At 42.5% G+C, this 21,175-nt stretch overlaps 1 protein-coding gene across 5 annotated transcripts in view; it reads left to right on the top strand.

Annotated features, from left to right (window-relative positions):
* Positions 1 to 12,260: 12,260 nt before the first annotated feature.
* ZNF841 (zinc finger protein 841) overlaps positions 12,261 to 21,175 on the top strand; it is a 32,193-nt gene continuing 23,278 nt past the window's right edge. The window contains exons 1-3 of one of the 5 annotated variants that reach the window (XM_063657335.1): positions 12,261 to 12,584; positions 14,223 to 14,312; positions 17,473 to 17,602. In XM_063657335.1, coding sequence (XP_063513405.1) covers positions 17,512 to 17,602 — 91 coding nt within the window. In that variant the 5' untranslated portion in view covers positions 12,261 to 12,584; positions 14,223 to 14,312; positions 17,473 to 17,511. Of the gene's footprint in view, positions 12,585 to 14,185; positions 14,313 to 17,472; positions 17,643 to 21,175 lie in introns of all 5 variants that reach the window. The other 4 variants (XM_063657336.1, XM_063657334.1, XM_054461932.2 and 1 more) reach the window with 4 other exon arrangements.

Raw genomic sequence — 21,175 nt, 5'->3', positions numbered from 1 at the left:
GCAGTGAGCCCAGATTGCGTCACTGCACTCCAGCCTGGGGACAGAACGAGAGTCCATCTCAAAAAAAAAAAAAAAAAAAAATCAGGTTTCATCTGATCTTTCATGGCTAGGACAGTTTATTTTCAGGTGGACAAGTCCCATGTTATTCGGAAAGCTCATTTTTAGCAGTTTGTAAAGTGTCGTGTCCTATGAAGAGAAAATAGCAGGAGGAAGGGAGAAAAACAAAGAACAATCCTGGAAAATAGATACAGGCTATATTACTCTAAAGTCCATACATCAGTAGATAGGTATGAAAGTGGCTTATGTATGTGAATAGGTTGCTGTTATTTTCTTCTGAAGTTTAAGTTGTCTAGCTTCGGTTATCAGGGCTTCAAGAAAATACAGTTTAGTTTTCAGTGATTTCAAATTAGAAAATATCGGGGAAAAAAGAAAAGAAAGAAGAAAAAATTGAAAACACTATTTCAGAGACATGTAGCTGTAAAAAATTAGAATTCAGTCCAAACTGTGGAAAATCATAAAAATTGAAAAACATAAGCCGGGCGCCGTGGCTCACGCCTGTAATCCCAGCACTTTGGGAGGCTGAGGCAGGCAGATCACGAGGTCAAGAGATCAAGACCATCCTGGCCAACATGGTGAAACCCCGTCTCTACTAAAAATACAAAAATTAGCTGGATGTGTTGGCACATGCCTGTAGTCCAGCTACTCGGGAGGCTGAGGTAGGAGAATCGCTTGAACGCGGGAGGCAGGGGTTGCAGTGAGCCAAGATCGTGCCACTGCACTCCAGCCTGGCAACAGAGTGAGACTCCATCTCAAAAAAAAAAAAATTGAAAAACATTAGTCAAGACTAGAATCTAACAACAGGTGTACCATAGTTTTTGAAACATAATTTTTCTCCAGTTTCCCATTTTTACTAAAGTTAAATCATGGAAGGACTGATTTACTTCATTATACTTGGCCAGATTATATGTATAAAGTGCAGCAAGTATACTTATTTTTCTTACAGGCTTTTAAAATTGGCTTTGGTGGAACTTTGTTCCATAGAAGGAATCTCAGATAAGACTTTTAAAAAGCAGAGCCCAGCCATGGCTTTGTAGCACCAAATATCGATGAGTTGGGTAAATTCCTCTCCTCTTGAGGTCCCAAGATAACTTGCGGCTCCTGGGTTTGTCAGAAAGTGGCATTCTTTACTTGCCACAGGTCAGGAACCTTGTACAGGGAATGTATTCACAAGGTATGAGGCCAGTTTTCCCAAGAGGGTTTCATTGGCTGTGTAAGTGAAGTTAGATTAGCATGCCATTCCAGTCAAAGCCTTGGTAAAATTACCAGTTTCTCTGACGGTTCCCTGTTGGCCAAAAAACAAAAAACCAAAACAAACTCATTGCACTTACGCAAATAACTATATTGCCATAAGTTAAGATTACTCAGGGCCGGGCGCGGTGGCTCAAGCCTGTAATCCCAGCAGTTTGGGAGGCCGAGGTGGGCAGATCATGAGGTCAGGAGATCGAGACCATCCTGGCTAACACGGTGAAACCTCGTCTGTACTAAAAATACAAAAAAATTAGCCAGGCATGGTGGCAGGCACCTGTAGTCTCAGCTACTCAGGAGGCTGAGGCAGGAGAATGGCATGAACCCGGGAGGCGGAACTTGCAGTGAGCCAAGATCGCCCCACTGCACTCCAGCCTGGGTGACAGAGCGAGACTACGTCTCAAAAAAAAAAAAAAAAAAAAAAAAGAATACTCAGAAATAGTTTCCAAACTCTGGAGAAAGCAAGTAGAGAGAAACAAATATGTTCCAAATTTTGTTCACAGCAGTATACTTTCCTCAATTGTTAAATGCTGTCGGCTGGGCACAGTGGCTCATGCCTATAATCCCAGTGCTTTGGGAGGCAAGGCGGGCAGATCACCTTAGGTCAGGAGTTCGAGATCAGCCTGGCCAACATGGTGAAACCCTGTCTCTACAAAAATACAAAAATTAGCTGGGCATGATGGTGGGTGCCTGTAATCCCAGCTACTCGGGAGGCTGAGGCAGGAGAATCACTTGAACCTGGGAGGCTGGGAGGCAGGGGCTGCAGTGAACCCAGGTCATGCCGTTGCACTCCAGCCTGGGTGACTGTCTCAAAAAAAAAAAATTGCTGTCAATAGCTCAAAATAAAAGTTTCCTTGACTCTGCAAAACAAAGGATCAAAAGAAAAAATCAGAAAGATTATTTTAGTCTCCTATTAGTTCAGTCCATGCAGTTAATGTGTGTTGTGTTTGATATTCATGAACATTTTAGTTATCCATGAAAGTTTTGAAAGTTCTTTCCTCTATTCTTCTATTCTAATGTCACATTTTCCAAAGTTATCAGAAACTTGCATTCCAGAGCACCTATTAAAGTCCTATAGCTGATTATAAACCAACATTTGAAGAGGATCCAAACAAGACAATAATTGCCTGTGGCAACAAAATGTCTCAGGACAGCTGTTATTAAAACCACAATTGACTATAATGGAAATTTTGGTTACTTCTGTGACATACAACCGTTTTACATAATAGTCAATAATAATAATAATAATAATTATTTTTTGAGACAGAGTTTTGCTCTTGTTGCCCAGGCTGGAGTGCAGTGGCACAATCTGGGCTCACCACAACCTCTCCTCTGGGGTTCAAGCGATTCTCCTGCCTCAGCCTTCTGAGTAGCTGGGACTACAGGCATGTGCTACTACACCCGGCTAATTTTGTATTTTTAGTAGAGATGGGGTTTCTCCATGTTGGTCAGGCTGGTCTTGAACTCCTGACCTCAGGTGATCCGCCTGCCTCAGCCTCCCAAAGTTTTGGGATTACGGGTTTGAGCCACCATGCCCAGCCAACAATTATAATTATTAATAACATGTGGCTGGGCACAGTCACTCACATCTGTAATTGCAGCACTTTGTGAGGCCGAGGTGGGTTGAGGTCAGGAGTTCAAGACCAGCCTGACCAACATGGTGAAACCGCATCTCTACTAAAAATACAAATGTTAACCAGGTGTGATGGTGCACACCTATAGTCTCAGGTACTTGAGAGGCTAATGCAGGGGAATTGCTTGAACCCAGGATGCAGAGGTTGCAGTGAGCCAAGATGGTGCCATTGCACTCCAGCCTGGGTGACAGAGTAAGATTCCATCTCAAAAAATAAAATAACGTATAGTAAGTCATATCAGAATTATAAGAGGTTTCCATAATTTTGGAATACATGCCAATTTCATATTTATACAAGTACAGCCCAAAGAAAGCCAAACACCATTTTGTATTTGACGATGCTTCCTGTATGATTTTTATACCAAATAAGCCAAATATGTCTCTTCTGGATTTCAGGGGATTAACAAAAGTTTAATGAGGACCCAAGTTAAAATGTGACTTTGGAAAGCTTGTCAAATATAAAAAGTTTAAAACACTTGATGTCATAAAATAGGATCACAGGTCATTATAAAATAAGTGATTCATTTAACCAAAGTGGTATCACAAAGATTTCAAAAAAAGGTGGCAACCTTTATTTTTTGAGAGAGAAGACTTAATTTCCCAAACAATATTCCCTAGTAAAAATGGCACAAGGCCAATTAAATTGGTTTTTCAATGTTTTATAAACAAACTATAAAATTTTAATCATCTTGACTGTAAGTATAATTTCCATGAGCCTTTTTATACACTATATAATCTTTATTAAATAGTGGGCTAGGCTGGGCACGGTGGCTCATGCCTGTAATCCCAGCACTTTGGGATGCCGAGGCGGATGAATCACCTGAGGTCAGGAGTTTGAGACCAGCCTGACCAACGTGGTAAATCCCCATCTCTGCTAAAAATACAAAATTAGCTGGGCATGGTGGCACATGTCTGTTACCCCAGCTATTTGGGAGGCTGAGGCAGGAGAATCACTTGAACCCATGAGGTGGAGGTTGCAGTGAGTCCAGATCGTACTATTGCACTCCAGCCTGGGCAACAGTGAGACTCCATCTTAAGAATAAAAAAAAAGTGGGCTAATGCTCCAAGACAACCTTGTTAATCTGACGCAGGGGCTTGTATGCTAGTCTTGCAACAATTTGCCTTTGAAATTGATAGTTAATTTCTAGAGAAACCAAACTTATTTCAGCTCTAAAAATTGACCCTGACAATCTCACATGTCCACTTCTTTCATTATAACCACTGGTACTTGAGGAGTTGAATAGTTTTAATTTCTTGCCCTGTGTTTCACAAATACAGTTTATTTTGATTAGGAACTTCTACTGGGTATGAAGATGAGGCTTGAACTGCTGTCATTGTTTAAGATTTAGCAAGACTTGGTGTCCTTTTTAGACCCAGGAGTCAAAGCCCTTTAACTGAATGGAACAGGGACTTTAAAAGAATATACAGAAAGTTATATGGATATAATAAACTTAATTTAAAAATTTTTAATTTAAATTTCCTTGTAACCAAACCAAACTTAGTAATACTGACACAGGAATTACTTTGATAAAGTGTGAGATCTGTTTAGTAGGCCAGTTTTCCAAAGGCAAAAGAAAAGCCCTTCTACAGTGTGACTGCTGTTCCCTATGGGAGATATTATGTTTGGAAAGAAACATTTCCTTTAGACCTCAAAAACAAAACATTTTATAGTGTCAGGCCACAACAGTTAGAACCCAAAGAAGAAAAGGTTACAGGAGCTGAAAATTAGGTGGAAAAGTTATGATTTCAGGCCTTTTAAAAGGGGAGAGAAAGCTGAAAACAGTGAGATTCCATAAAACTTGAACTTTACATTGAATAAATTATGTTTCATAATTTATTTAGAGTAAAGCACCGCTTAAGAAAATTTTGTAGTTTGAACCAATTCTTTATAAGTGGTGTTTTTTAAAATCAAAACCCAATCTCTAGAAAGACTATTAAAATTTCCCTTTAATTATAGTGAATTTGATCACATAAAACTTTTTTTCATAAATCTTATTATGACTTACACAGACCATTCATGACATGTGTGGGATTTCTTGTTTTTCCTGAACATCCATCTTTCTTATACAATCAGCCATTTTATTCCAGGACAAAATTTCTGATACAAGATTCTTTCTCATATAGAATTATTTTTCTTTAAGCTTTCCTACCAAAAATATTTATCTATTTATTTTTGAGACAGAGTCTCTCGCTGTGGCTCAGGCTGGAGTGCAATAGCTGAATCTTAGCTCACTGCAACCTCCATCTCCTGGGCTCAAGTGATTCTCCTGCCTCAGCCTCCAGAGTAGCTGGGATTACAGATGCACACTGCCATGCCTGGCTAATTTCTGCATTTTTAGTAGTGTTGTACTTTTGAGACTCCTACCAGTCCATAGTATTTTCTAAAAACAAAACTAAATATAGACATAATAATCTTTTGGATGGTAAATTTTTGTGGGAATGAAGTAGGTGGGTACTCTGGAGGCTGAGGCAGGAGGATCACTTGAATCTGGGAGGTGGAGGTTGCAGTGAGCCGAGATAGTGCCACGGCACTCCAGCCTGGGCAACAGAGCCTGTCTTTAAAAAAATAAATAAATAAAATAAATAAAAAATAAATAAATAAATAAATAGCAGTAGCTGGAGAAAGGTGCTTACTGCACAAGGAAGGCATACTTTCTGATACTGTATTAGGGATGTCATCAGGTGAAGTCAAGAACAACTAATCACAATGGACTGGAAACATTCTCAGGAGAACTGTAGCCATGAAAAGGACAGTTGTTCATTCTTGACCTTGTGGAATCAGTCCCTGACTCATCTTCTCAGCAACATTGCACATCTGCTGTGAAACAGAAACTACGGGGTACCTTCTTTGTTTTCCTTCTCTGGATGGGAGGGTTTATTCAGGTTTCATTTTTCTGTTCCACAACGAAGTGTTGTGAGTGAGGAGGACTCTATTTGGCTCTCAATGAAAAGAAGTCTCATGAGACTGTCATGAGGTCCTTGCTTGTGACTTGAAGTTACATTTTGGCTTATTCTTTTATATTTTTTAGAAGTGGGGATGAATATTTGGTGTGAGCAAAAGAGGAACAGATTATTTCTGATGGAAGCTGCACTGTCACATATTATAATATTTTGAGACAGGGTCTTGCTTTGTCACCCAGGCTGGAGTGCAGTGGCACAGTCTCAGCACACTGCAACCTCCACCTCCTGGGCTCAGGTAATTCTCCTACCTAAGCTTGCCAAGTAGCTGGGACTACAGGCGCATGCCACCAAATCCAGCTAATTTTTGTATTTTTTTGTAGAGATGGGGTTTCACCATGTTGCCCAGCCTAAGAGTAATATATTTTAAGGTGTAATTAGCATGTTGTGGTTATTTGTTTTCTTTTTTTGAGACCGGGTCTCGCTCTGTTGCCCAGGCTGGGGTGCAGTGGTGTGATCTTGACTTACTACAACCCCTGCCTCTCAGGTTCAAGCAATTCTCCCAAGCAGCTGGGATTACAGGCGCCTGCCACCATGCCTGGCTAATTTTTGTATTTTTAGTAGAGGTGGGGTTTCACCATGTTGATCAGGCTGGTCTCAAAATCCTTACTTCAAGTGATCCATCCACCTTGGCCTCACAAAGTGTTGGGATTACAGGCATGAGCCACCCTACCCTGCCAAATTAGTATGTTGGGTTTTTAAAAATCCCACTGATATAGTTGCACATTAGCAACAGAGCTCTTGCTTTTACATTATACAATTTTAGTTCATTATCTTGTATCATTCCAGTTCTTTCACTGAACTGAAAATGTAAGGGACCCTCCACATATTGATAGAATACATCCTTTACATCTGTCAGTTCTCTGTATATTCTTTTGCCACACAAATCTGAAAATACCACCTTGATTTGTGAATCCTCTAGTTTTTCACTGAAGCACAAGGAAAGAAATGTAAATCTTTAAATTGGGTTAAATCGTTTCTAGGAAATTGTATAATGATTTTAAAAATTATTTTTAAAATTACATTTTGGCCAGGCACGGTGGTTCACGCCTGTAATGCCAGCACTTTAGAATGTGGGGGTGGGCAGATCGCTTGAACCTAGGAGTTTTAGACTAGTTTGGGCAACATGGTGAAACCCCGTCTCTACTAAAAATACAAAAACTGAGGTTGGGGGATCGCCTGAGCCTGGGGAGGTGGAGGCTGCTGTGGGGTGTGATTGCATCACTGCACTGCAGCCTAGGCAACAGAGTGAGACCTCATCTCAAAAAAAAAAAAAAGTTTTGCTATAGTTGTGAAATCATAGAATACAATGCTTATTATGATAATCTCAAGTAGAAATTGTTTTAGCCTTTGAAAAATGATTCTTTTATTAAATACTTTAATATTTATTGTCTGTTAGATATTAATTTTTATAGTACAAGTGTAAAAATATAGACAATTTGTCTAAACAGTATTTCAGAAACACTTCCAACAATTATATTGTGTGAAGGGTTCTATGTATGCATGAAGAAAGGACATGTATAAAGTTTTTAGCATGGGGAAAATTGAGTTTTTATCAACTTAAATGTCAGGAGTTTCAAGAGTAAACATTCAGTGTTGAAATAAAAACTGTCTGAATCTATCTATCTATCTATATATGTTTTTTTCTTTTGGGAGAGAGTGGTTGTGTTGCCCAAGCAATAGTGCAGTGGTGTGATCTCAGGTCACTGCAACCTCCACCTCCCAGGCTCGAGCAATCTTCCCACCTCAGCCTCCCGAGTAGCAGGGACTACAGGTGCATGCCACCACCCTTGGCTAATTTTTTTTTTTTTTGTAGAGATGGGGTTTTGCCATGTTGCCCAGGCTTGTCTCCAACTCCTGGGTTCAAGCAATTTTCACACCTCAGCCTCCCAAAGTGCTGGGATTACAGGTGTGAGCCACTGCACCCTGCCTTATTCCTTTACTTTCTTAAAAAAGTTGCTGTCACTTTACTCTCTGGACTCACCCCTAATTCTTTCTTGCACAAGATCCAAGAACCCCTTCTTTTGGGTTTAACTGCCTAATAGGTTCTCCTTGCCTGCTGCCTAGACAGAGCCAATTCATCAAGACAGGGGAATTGTAATAGAGAAAGAGTTTAATTCACGTGGAGCTGGCTGTACAGGAGACTGAAGTTTTATTATTACTCAAATGAGTCTCCCTGAAATCTTGGGGATCAGGGTTTTTAAGGATAATTTGATGGGTAGGGGCCAGTGCGTCCAGAGTGATGATTGGTTGTTCAGAGATGAGATCATAGAGAGTTGACACTGTCCTTTTGCACTGAGTCAGTTCCTGGGTGGTGTCACAAGACCAGATGAGTCAGTTTATTGATCTGGGTGTCAGGTGATCCATCAAGTGCAGGGTCTGCAAAATATCTCAAACACTGATCTTAGGTTTTAAAATACTGATGTTATTCCCAGGAGCAATTTGGGAAAGGTGACAATCTTGTAGCCTCTAGCTGCATGACTCCTAAACTATAGTTTCTAATTTTGTGACTAACTTGTTAGTCCTACAAAGGCAGTCTAGTCCCAAGCAGAAAGGGGATTTGTTTTGGGAAAGGGCTATTAATGCCTTTGTTTCAAAAGATAAACCAAATTCCTCCCAAAGCTAGTTTGGCCTACACCCAGGAGTGAACAAAGGCAGCTTGGAGGTTAAAAGCAAGACGGAGTTGGTTAGGTCAGATCCCTTTCACTGTAATAATTCTCAGTTATAATTTGCAATGGCAGTTTCAGGTTCTGGATCAGGACCCCTTTCTGGTAACATGAGGATGGTTATGAGTGCATCCAGACATCCAAAAAGCCACCTCTGAGAGCTAGAGATTTCCCTTTCTATAGGTTCTTCTTCCCTTGTATGTCAACCCAAGGATTCACTGGGGATCTAGAACTGTGCAGGCCAGTCTAGGAAGAGACAGGAAAGAGAAGAAGAGGAGGTGAATTAGTTTTGAAGAAAAGAAAGAAGGTCCCATGCTACCTCTGTTTTTTTCTGACAAACTTTTCATGCTGGGAAATAGAATCCTGGTTTATTTGTAGTAAAACTAGGAGTCCAGGGATTTTATAGGAGGGTGAGAAAAATGCGCTTTTATGGTAGAGTTTGTGGAGACCTAATTAGGGAAAAGGAGTCAGCCTGGCAGGACCAGGGGAAAGCAAAGAGATAAAGCAAATAAGCTATAAATCTGCCTTTCTAGGCCAGGTGCGGTGGCTCACGCCTGTAATCCTAGCACTCTGGGAGGCCAAGGCAGTCAAATTGCCTGAGCTCAGGAGCTCCAGACCACCCTGGGCAACATGGTGAAACCCTGTCTCTATGAAAATACAACAACAACAAAAAATTAGTTGGGCGTGGTCGTGGGTGCTTGTAGTCCCAGCTACTCTGGAGCCTGAGGCTTGAGAATTGCTTGAACCCAGGAGGCAAAGGTTGCAGTGAGCTGAGATCATGCCACTGCACTCCAGCCTGGGTGACAGAGCGAGACTCTGTCTCAAAAAAACAAAACAAAACAAAATTTTAAAAAACTGCCTTTCTTCGTGGTTCAGGACATATAAACAAAATACAGGAAGCAGATAAGCTGTAGGTCTGTTTTTCTTTATGGCTTAGGACATATAGCCCTTCTGCGCAGATAACATACATAGCTCATAAACTTTCTGCTTCAATTTTTCATCAAACACCTAACAGAAGAAGGCGAGTTAGCTGCCTGCTTCCTTGGTGTTATCTTTCATTTATGTATTTGTTTATTTATTGAGACAAGAGTCTCACTCTGGCTTCTAGGCTGGAGTGCAGTGGTGTGATCTTGGCTCACTGCAACCTCTGCCTCCCAGGCTCAAGCAAATCTCCCACCTCAGCCTCCTCAGTAGCTGGGAGTACAGGTGTGGGTCACCATTGCCAGATAATTTTTGTATTTTTAGTAGAGACAGGGTCTCACCATGTTGCCCAGGCTGGGCTGGAACTGCCCATGTCGGCCTCCTAAAGTGTGGAGATTACGGGGGCAAGCCACTTTGCCCAGCTGAATCTCTTCTTCTTATAAAGAAATCAGCCAGATTGGATCAGAACCCACTTTAACAAGCTTATTTTAACTTAATCACTCCTGTAGATGCCATATATCCAAATACAGTTATATTTTGAGGTACTGGGTATTAGGACTTCAAGTTAGGGGTTTTTTTTTTTTGTGGAAATTATTCTGCTCATAACACACTATGTTCTGGACTCCTAAACTTTATGTCCTTCTTACATGCAAAATCCCTTCACTCCCATCAGAACAAAAATCTTTTATTTATTTCTTTGAGACAGGGTCTCTCTCTGTCACTCAGGCTGGAGTGCAGTGGCGTAATCATGACTTATCACAGTCTCGACCTCCTGGGCTCAAATGATCCTCCTGCCTCAGCCTCCCAATAGCTGGGACCACACATGCAAGCCACCATGCCTGGCTAATTTAATTTTTTGTAGAGATGGGGTCTGACTATGTTGCCCAGGCTGGTCTCAAACCCTTGGCCTTAAGTGATCCTGGCACTTCAGCCGCCCAAGTATCTGGGACTACAGGAGTGTGCCACTAAGCATGGCTAATTTTTATATCTTCTGTAGAGACGGGGTTCTTGCTATGTGCCCAGGCTGGTCTTGAACTCCTGAGCTCAAGTAATCTGCCAGACTTGGCCTCCTGAATTGTTGGGGTTACAGGCCTAAGCTACCTTGCCTGGCCCATCTGAAAAGTCTTAATCCATTTCAGTATCAACTCTAAGGCCCAAATATCACGTAAATATTATCTGAATCACATATGGGTGAGACACAAGGTGTGGTTCATCCTGAGGCAAAATTTCTGCCCAGCTGTGAATCTGTGAAGCCAGAGAAGTTATCTGCTTCCAAAATACAATGGTGGGACAGGCATAGGAAAGACCCTCAGCCCTGGAAACCACCCTTCTAATTTGTTACTCTGAATTTGATGTTTGTACTTAGTACATGTAAGTAAGTGCATGAAGTATGTTTCTTTGTGTGTGTTGGGAACGGGTGCTCAGTGTCGCAAAAATCAACACTGAGACAAAGGATCTCTCAGCAAGGCTAGTTTACTTTCTGCAGAAAGGGTGCCGCTCACTAGCAGTCTTGCCACGAGAGTACACACGAACAAAGGAGAAGGGTCACTTATAACCTGACGCGTCTGGCCGGGCGCGGTGGCTGACGCCTGTAATCCCAGCACTTTGGGAGGCCGAGGCGGGCCGATCACGAGGTCAGGAGATCGAGATCATCCTGGCTAACGTGGTGAAACCCCGTCTCTACTAAAAATACAAAAAATTAGCTGGGTGCAGTGGCAGGCGCCTCTAGTCCCAGCTACTCCGGAGGCCGAGGCAGGAGAATGGTGTGAACCCAGGAGGCGGAGCTTGCAGTGAGCCGAGATAGCGCCACTGCACTCCGGCCTGGGTGAGAGAAGGAGACTCCGTCTCAAAAAGAAAATAATAATAATAATAATAATAATAACGTGACGCATCCACCCTACTGCTGTGTCTGGTTTCCACTGGCTGGAGTCGGACCCAATTCTGTGCTTGACCTGATTGGCTAGCACCTTAGAACTTCCCAAAAGAGGCAAAGGCAGAGGAGAACAAAGGAAGAGAGGAAGTAACTTGTGGAAGGCTGAGAGAGGCAAAAACACTTCCAAATAAGGAAAAGGAATAGGCTGTGACCTAATGCTTGCTTGGAACAGTTCAGGCATGCCAGGGCAAATATCTAGGCTAACCATGTGGGAGCTAAGAACACAGAGTATATTGATTTATCTATTATGGCTAGCAGATATTTAAGAATGTTAGTACAGGTCTTTGAGTAAATTTTGCTTGTAAGAGAGGTTACTATCTATTCTCAATTAGACTGGGAGGAAAGTCCTTTTGAAGAGGAACCTCTGCTTATTTCATTTTCTATACTGTGTCTAGCACATTTTGCTTGGCATAATGTCTTCTGGGTTCCTGGATCCAGTCACTGCTCCACATCCAGTCCCCACAGAGATTCTAGTTCCCTGACTACTGAGTAGCTTCAGCTTTTCTGGTAAGACTGGATGCAGTCCACCAGGCTCGGAAAAATCGGTTGTGACTTAAATCAGTTCAACTTGTTAAGAATAAATCGTCTTAGTTTCCAGTATAAGTGGACCACAACTTTAAGATTCAACCTTAAATTCTGAAACATTAATTTAAAATGGGCAAGGAGCAACGCTGCTTCACAGGACAAGAAATAGTCACAAATAGTCCCAAATCTGGAAAACGAAATCCTGCTGGGTGAGAGGCGGAGTGGAGAACAGGCCCTCGGCCCCGCCCACCCCTGGAGGTCCCGCTTCATCCCAGTTTTCGGTCCAGCCAAGCCCCACCTAGTCACGCCCCCTACCTCCCTGGGCCTCCCACCACCCTTTCGGGCCACTCCCAAGTCAGGCCCGTCTTTCCGCCCAGCCCTTTCCCAGTCGCGCCCGGCCTAGGCCCCGCCCCCAGGCCGCCCAGTTTTTCTTTCCGCGCCCAGTTTCCTGCACACCCGGAAGCAGATCGCGCTGTGAAAAGGCCACGTCGCTATGCCTGTGTTTCAGTCTACCTGGATTAAACGTTTGCTTCTCTTCGTCTACCTTGATTAAACGTGCACTTCGCAGTCCTCGGTTCTCCATACCCGTGACCTGGGGATCGCTACGGACCTTAAAATACCCGCGACAGCCTCTTCGTCCCAAGTAAGTAGGAGAATTGCTTCCCTTTCGGTTTAAAATCTCTCTGAGGCTGTTCCTTGCTCTCTGCCTTTCTTCCTTAGGACCATGTAGACAGCCCCATTCAGGTCGTGTTCCTGCTTAAAACTCTCTGCTTGGGCCCCGCGCCAAGTCGAGTCCTCATTCGGGATGTGGATTAGCGCCCTTCGCGATCCCCGAGCTCCTCCCTCGTCTGCCCCTGGAGGGGAGCGCCCACCGTCCGGCTCCTGAAGGAGCCGCTTCTCCTCTCAGGTCCTGGGATTCTGCAGACCCTCCCTGTCGTGAGACATCGTTCCCCGCGCCACCTTGTGTCGTCCTCACGCAGGGTCCTTCCGCTCCCCAGGCTTCCCCTTCACAGCCACTGCTTTTCTTGACTCCCCGTTGGGACAGGTGACCTGAGTCTGTCTTGTGACACCCAGTGTTCTTCCTTCCCAAATTTTACTCCACTGGAAAATGTGCTCTTCCGGGAGGTGGGCATCCTATTCCTCCCCTTTCCTCCCGAATGTGTGGGTGAGAGGGATCAGGAGAGGAAAAGACGTGGAACGACGGAGCAAAAGGAAAAACAGGAGAAAAGAATGAGGGAGACCCATAAATACACGGCAAAATGGATGATAATTTAGGGACTTGCAAAGAGAGCAAGAGTGAAAGAGAACGGATGGAGAAAGTAGCAGGGGGAGAAAAGCACACAGAGAAATTTAGAAAAAAAGGGGGACCTTCAGAGAGATGAAGGGCAGCAAAATAGAGTGGGGCGGCAAAGGAGGAGGCACTACAGACAGACAGTGGGGAGAAGGTGAAAGAGTTGGAGCCGCGGCTGACAGAGCTTCGTGGTGCTGGGACTGAAAGAGAGGGAGAGAGGGCAGTGGGTGACAAGCAGAGTAGAGGGAGAACCACAGCAGGGAGGAAGCCTAGGAAACTGGGGGTGCTAGAGAGTGGGAACAAAGGAGATGTAACACGGAAGAGGGAATTTAACAAGGAGAGCAGAGAGGGAGCTTAGATGGGGGAAAATAGGCAGAAATACGTGGAGATTGGGGACAATCGGAAAGATTGGGGAGAAAGAGCTACGAGAGGTGAAGTAAGTTGGGAAGCATTGGGCAGAACAGACATAAAAGAGGGAATAAAGAAAGTGGTGAAAAACAGAAAAGGAGAAAAAGACGCGCAGAATGAGAGAGGGAAACACATAACAGTGAAGAAAGCGGGAGAGGACCCCATCCAGATGCGTGACAGTTGGTTGGATATGGATGGTGGTTGTAATATATTGATTTGTGGCTTTATACTCTGATTTGAAATATGTTTAAGTTGTACTCATGAGGATGAAAATCACCAAAGTTTTTTCTATAAGCTTTGTGCATTTTGTATTTATTTGTATCAAAAGATATTTGGAATTCCTATTTAGCCAGAGGGCAGTGACTTGATCCAGTTATTTGTGGTAACTCTCTTCTTCCCAATGATGGAGTAGAGGATAAAGGAGGGGAGAAATGGGGCAAGAAATGACTGACTGTCACTACAAGATATGTCTTTGGTGGTTTTTTTGGCTTTGTTCTGTTTTGTTTTTTTTTTGGTGGGGGACATGGTCTCTCTCTGCCGCCTAGGCTGGAGAGCAAGTGGCATGATCTTGGCTCATTGCAGCTTCTACTTCCTGGCCTCAAGCAGTCTTTCCACCTCAGCCTCTCAACGCACTGGAATTACAGATGTGAGCCATCACACTAGGCCTACAAGGTATGTCTTCGCAGAAGCATTGAAAGTCTTGTTTTTTTTTGTAATGAATTTACTTTTTTCTTTGTAGTTGCTTTACAGTTAATTCATTGTTATTTTGGAAGCTTGAGATACATTTTATTCAATTGCTTCTTTCCTGTAGTTGCTAACTCCAGAAATAAGATATGGTGGCATCCAATAATCAGGTGATCTCATTCATTTCTAAATACTAAGTGCCATCATTTTTTAAACTTTTACCCCATAATTTATTAGATTTTTCAAAAACTTTCCAAACTGTTAAAGTGTCCAATATAGTATAGTCATCATGGTGTACGTTAGCTTTCTCAGAACTTCTTCATTTTATAACAGAAAATTTGTACCCTTTAACCAACATTTTCCATTTTCACCCCCCAGTAGCCTTTGGCAACAACTGTTCTACCCTGTTACTATGAATTGGACTTTTTTAGATTCTACTTGTGAGGTCATACAGTAATTGTCTTTTAGTGTCTGTCTTATTTCACCTAGCATAATGTCTTCCAGGTTCATCCATGTTGTTGCAAATAGCAGGATTTTCTTCTTTTTATGGTTGGATAATATTCCATTATATATATGTACACACAAACACTCTGTATATCTGTCTATATACACACATATTTATTTATTCATGGATGGGCACTTGGGTTGTTTCCATTTCTTGGCTGTTATGAATAATACTGTAGTGATCATGGGGGACAGATATTTTGTAAGGTTTTTTTTTTTTTTTTTTTGAGACAGAGTCTCACCCTGTTGTCCAGGCTGGAGTGCAATGGTGCAATCTCAGCTCACTACAACCTCCACTTCCTAGGTTCAAATGATTCTCCTGCCTCAGCCTCCCGAGTAGCTGGTATTACAGGCACCCGCCACCACGGCCAGCTTTTTGTGTTTTTAGTAGAGACGGGGTTTCACCATGTTGGCCAGGCTGGTCTCGAACTCCTGACCTCGTGATCTGCCCGTCTTGGCCTCCCAAAGTGTTAGGATTACAGGCATGAGCCGCCGCACCCAGCCGTTTTTTTGTTTTTGTCTGTTTTTTCAGCAGATACATGGTCTCTGCTATGTTGTCCAGCATGGTCTCTAACTACTGGTGTCAAGTGATCTTGTCGCTTCGGCTTCTCAGAGTGCTGGGATTACAGCCATGAACTACTATGCCTGGCCTAGATGTCTCTTCAAGATACTGGTTTCATTTATTTCCTTTGGATATATACCCAGAAATGGGATTGCTGGATTGCATTGTTGTTCTATTTTTAATATTTTGAAGAACATCCATAGTGTTTTTCATAATGGCTGTACTGATGTACACTCCCAGCAACAGTGTACAAGGGCTCATTTTTCTCCATATCATTGCTAACACCTGTTATCTCTTGCCTATTTAATAATAGCCTTCGTAAGAGGTATGAGGTGATAGCTTATGGTGGTTTTGATTAGCATTCCTCTGATGATTAGTGATCTTGAGCACCTTATTATATACCTGTTGGTCATTTATATGTCTTATTTGGAAAATGTTCAGGTCCTTTGCCCATTTTTATTGAGATTATTTGGGGTATTTTTCCTGTAGAATTGTAGGAGTTTTTATATATTTTGGATATTAACCACTTATTAAATATATGGTTTGCAGATACATATTTCCATCTTATAAATTGCTTTTTCATTTAGTTGATTGTTTCCTTTGGTGTGCAGGAGCTTTGTCCCTCCCCCACCCCACCCCCAAAATGGAGTCTCACTCTGTTGCCCAGGCTAGAGTGTGGTGGCGCAATCTCAGCTCACTGCAATGTGTGCCTTCTGAGTTCAAATGATTCTCCTGCCTCAGCCCTCCTAGTAGCTGGTATTACAGGTTGCACCACCATTCCCAGCTAATTTTTTAGTAGAGACAGGGTTTCACCATGTTGGCCAGGCTGGCCTCGAACTCCTGACCTCAAGTACTCTGCCTGTCTTGGCCTCCCAAAGTGCTGGGATTACAGGCATGAGCCACTGCGCCTGGCCAAACTTTTTAGTTGGACATAGTCCCACTTTTTAGTTTGATGTAGTCCCACCATTTGTTGCCTGGGCTTTTGGTGTCATATCCAAAAAAATCATTGTCAAGATCAATGTCAAGGAGCTTTTTTTCTATTTTCTGGGGTTTTACGGTTTTAGATCATATATTTAAATCTTTAATCCATTTTGAGTTTATCTTTGCATATAGTGTGAGATAAGGGTCCAGTTTCATATTCTTTTGAATGTGAATATACAGTTTTCCCAACAGGATTTATTGATGAGATTGTCCTTTCCTCATTGTAAATTCTTGGTGCCCTTGTCAAAGGCTAGTTGTATATGTGCATGTTTATTTCTGGGCTCTCTTGTGTTTGATTGTTCTCTGTGTTTTTATGCCAGTATTATACTGTTAGGATTGCTGTACCTTTATAATATAGTTTGAAATCAGAAAGTATGACGCCTCTAGCATGTTGTTTTTCAACACTGCTTTGGCTCTTTGGAGTTTTTTGTGGTTGTATAAAAGTTTTAGGGTTTTTTTTTTTGTTTTTATCTGTGAAAAATAGCATTGGAGTTTTGATAGAGATTGTGCTGAATTTGCAGATCACTTTTGGTAGTATGGACATTTTAATAATTTTGAAATATTCTTACAATCCATGAACATGGGATAGCTTTCCATTTCTTTGTGTGTTCTTCAATTTTTTTTTTTTTATCCTTTGTTGCAGCCCCAATCCCTGTTGGACTGAACAAAGGGGGACGAACACAGGAATAAACACAAAGACAAAAGAGTATATTTGGAAGAAGGGGTCAGGGGCTCCTTGCTTCTAGTGAACAAGAGTCCTGAGCTTTTAGAGCCCTTCATATTTATTGAGTAAAGGAGATAGGGAGAAGTGGGTGGTTGTCAGTCAGCTGCTTTACTCGGTGCAGGCTTGCACGACTGCATTCTCTGAACAGTAGCCTGCAGATGTTCCAGTAGATAACCTCAAGGAGCATGGCGCCAGGGAGTAATTGCACTCAGCGTACCTTCTGGCGGCAGGGCAGATGTGAGTTTGTCCACATCCTGCATTCATGATAAACAGTTTGCTGTTTAATCATACAGCCTTCAGTGGAATGCTGAGTTGGTCATGACTCTCTGGCTTTCGGCTCTCTACAGTCATTTCTTTCTTTCTTTCTCTTTTTTTAGAGACCAGGCTCACATTGTTACTCAAGCTGGAGTGCTGGCATGCAGTGGGGCGATCATACCTCACTGCAGTTTGAACTCCTGGGTTCAGGCAACCCTCCTACCTCAGGCTCCCAGGTAGCTAAGACTACAGGTATGCACCACCATACCTGGCTGAAGGGCTAAGACTACAGGTATGCACCACCATACCTGGCTAATTTCTTTTCTTTGTAGAGAAAGAGTCTCACTATGTTGCCCAGGCTGGTCTCAAACTACTGACCTCAAGCAATCCTCCCACCTCAGCCTCCCAAAGCACTGGGATTACAGGCATGAGCCACTTTCCTGGCCGCTTCAATATCTTTTATCAGTGTCTTAAGAGCTTTCAGCGTACAGATCTTTTACTTCACTGGTTAAATCTATTCCTAAGTATTTTATTCCTTTTGATGCTATTGCAAATGGGACTGTTTTATTTCTTTTTTCAGATATTTTGTCTTTAGTGTATAGAAAGATTTAGGGCCTGTCTTCTGAGACATCCTCACTGAACTTAATCTAGCCAATGCCCAGCTGCCTTTAAACTAGACTTAATATTGTCAGCACTTGCTGGCAAGTTTTCTCAGCAGGCCCAACTTTGTGGTCTTCATACTGAAGGCCCAGGGTCCTTCAGTTTGCAGTTTGTGTACCTTCCTGCTGTGTTGCATGTGCGCAGAGATCCTGTACCTTTTAGCCTAGTTTGTTCATGCATGCATGGAGGAGAGGTAGAAACATGGGAGAAAATGGAGGCGAGTCCATAGAAGGCTCCAGAAAGCAAGGGTGTGCCTTCAGATGAGCCATGGTATGGTGTGTGCACCTGTCCCAAGTGTGGTTATAAGAGCAAGGGGTATGTGGAACTCTTGGAAAGGAATTTCGTAGGTCTGGCAGAAGCACTCGGAAGTGGGATTATGGGTGGTTGTGAGGGTGCATGGATCATTTTGGAATGCCACAGTTTCTTTATTTTTTGCTCGGTTGCTCAGGCTGGAGTGCAGTGACGTGACCTCGGCTCACTGTAATGTCCGCCTCCCGGGCTAAAGGCATCCTCTCACCTCAGCCTCCCGAGTAGCTGAAACTACAAGCATGTGTCACCATGCCCGGCTGTTTTTTTTGTATTTTTTAGTAGACTTGGGGTTTTGCCATGTTGCTCAGTCTGGTCTGGAACTCCTGGGCTCCAGTGACCTGCCCACCTTGGCCTTCCACAGTGCTGGGATTACAGGGGCGAGCAATCATGCCTGGCTCATTAATGATTTTCTTCATAGCATTTGGGACCCCATCTACTGCCTCTTGGTTGGAGTGGCTGCTTCTGTTATCTTGACATTTTTTAAGCCAAACTTCTTGAATTATCAGTGCATATTTTGCTGGCATCAAACTCTCCAGCTTTAGATCCTTTACCTTCCTAAAGTTGTCATAAAATAACTTCCCTTTTTCTCAAATCATATTAGAGTCTACAGGTATGCCTTCATTATGGTGATTTTGCACCTGTATAAAAGCTGCATTTTCAATATAGGATAAAAAAGGTATTTAGCAAAAAGTACATTGTTTTCGTGCCTGCTGGTGTAGCTGCAGTGATGACTTCATGAATTTTCTCTTTTAACAATGGTCCTTACACCAGATTAATTTATCTTGAAATGGCGGGCAACTGAATTGCACACCTCAATCTGTGGTACACATTAAGCAATTCAACATGTTCTTGTAATGTCATGACTTTTCTCTACTTTTTGGGAGCACTTCCAGCATCACTAGTGGCATTTCAGATGGGTCCCGTGTTGTTATTCAGAGTTTATCGTATTGCACCAAACAACGAAAAATGTGCCAGAACCACAGAGATCAATTTTTGCTGCGGTCTCCAATTTACTAGAGAGATTAACAGTTCACATGGAGATGATTAACATCACGGGGCACATTAAGCAGATACTTGAGCTCACCACAATAGCAATGGGAGGTGGCTATGAAATTATTATAGAAGTTCAGTATGTACTACAGTTCATTAATGCAATTATGATTGAATACTGTGTCTTTACTTTTTTTTACATTTGTTTTGACTGCAGATGGAACCATACACAGTCTAGAGGTGTTTATATAAGTTTGGTAAATTTTAACTTAGAATAGATTCGTGTGTGTTTTATGGTACTAAGTGATAAAATAGACTAATATCTACATATATTTTATGCATTTCTGGCATACCTTTTTCTTAATTAGGGTGCACAATTCATCTGTGAGCTTTTTCAAATTGTTGCAAGTCTTCAAAATATTTTTCAGATGTTTATTGAAGAAAATTCTTTTATAAATGGACCCATACAATCCAAACTCATATTGTTCTATCGTCAACTGAAGTGAGAAGCAAGGCCTAAGTTGAGTCCACAGGGAGGGTGGGCAGCTGGAGAGTTGGTTCGTTGGTCCTGAGAGCGTGGAACCCAGAGCCGTACTGCCATAAGCACTTTTCATGGTGACTTCTGTGGGGTCTTTTGGGAGTGCAGGAATCATGCAACTTACCGAAGTATTATCTGGAAAATCACAGAGATCATTTAGGGGGCTACCTTTTTTTTTTTTTTTTTTTTTGGAGTATTTTGGGCTGCACGTTAAGACGGTTATAGACACATTTTGGAATATCTAAATGTCAATATGGAGAATTTCCTTGGAAGATGTTGGGGTCTCATTGGGGCATGTGTGCATCATTGAAGACATCTGTTTTAGTAGATAGTGGTGTCGGTATTCGGGGGTAGGGTCATTACAGGCATGGACCACCATGCCCAGCTAATTTTTGTATTTTTAGTAGAGACAGGGTTTCACCACGTTGGCCAGGCTGGTCTCAATCTCCTGACCTCAGGTGATCCGCCCACCTTGGCCTCCCAAAGTGCTGGGATTACAAGTGTGAGCCACTGCCCCGGGCCTCTCTGTTTATTTTTTGGAGTTTTTTTTCCCCTAAACCTGGCCCATTTCAAGGTTCAGTACAAGAGACTTCATTCTGGCTTGGTCTGGTAGTTGGGGAGGCTAGTCCGAAACAACAGCCTTCCCATAAAGAACGAGATCATGTCCTTTCCCAGGACATGGATGGAGCTGGAGGCCATTATCCTTAGCAAACTAACACAGGAACAGAAAACCAAATACTGCATGTTCTCACTTACAAGTGGGAGGTAAATGATGAGAACACATGGACACATAGAGGGAAACAACACACACTGGGATCTGCCTGAGAGTGGAAGGTGGGAGGAGGGAGACGATCAGGAAAAATAACTTATGAATACTAGGCTTAATACCTGGATGATGAAATAATGTGTACAACAAACCCCCATGACCCATTTACCTATATAACCAGCCTGCACGTCCTGCACATGTACCCCTGAACTTAAAATATAAGTTAAAAAGAAAACAACAAAAATACTTTGGGCTTCCATAAAATTTGTTTAACTGTGTCATTCATTTTTACTTCTACAGAATTACTTTAAACAGTGTTTACTGATGGTGGTGTATTGCCCATTAAATGCATGCACACACAGACCCTAAAGCCTCTAGTTTCCTTCCACTTTGCCCTAATTAAAACGAAGCATACCATTAACTGCGTTTCTGCCTGTAGTGAGTACCTCTCTTCTGTACTTCATTTAAGAGCATAATACACTACAATCTTGTTCAGAGTCTCTGTCTTCACTTCTTGCCTCCAATTGTGTCTCGAATGCATTGGATGAAACTTTCATATCCA

This window comes from Pongo pygmaeus, chromosome 20 (assembly GCF_028885625.2).
Source record: "Pongo pygmaeus isolate AG05252 chromosome 20, NHGRI_mPonPyg2-v2.0_pri, whole genome shotgun sequence".
Taxonomy (NCBI): domain Eukaryota; kingdom Metazoa; phylum Chordata; class Mammalia; order Primates; family Hominidae; genus Pongo; species Pongo pygmaeus.
Note: the sequence above shows the minus strand (reverse complement) of the source record. Positions and strands in the feature narration are given on the sequence as shown.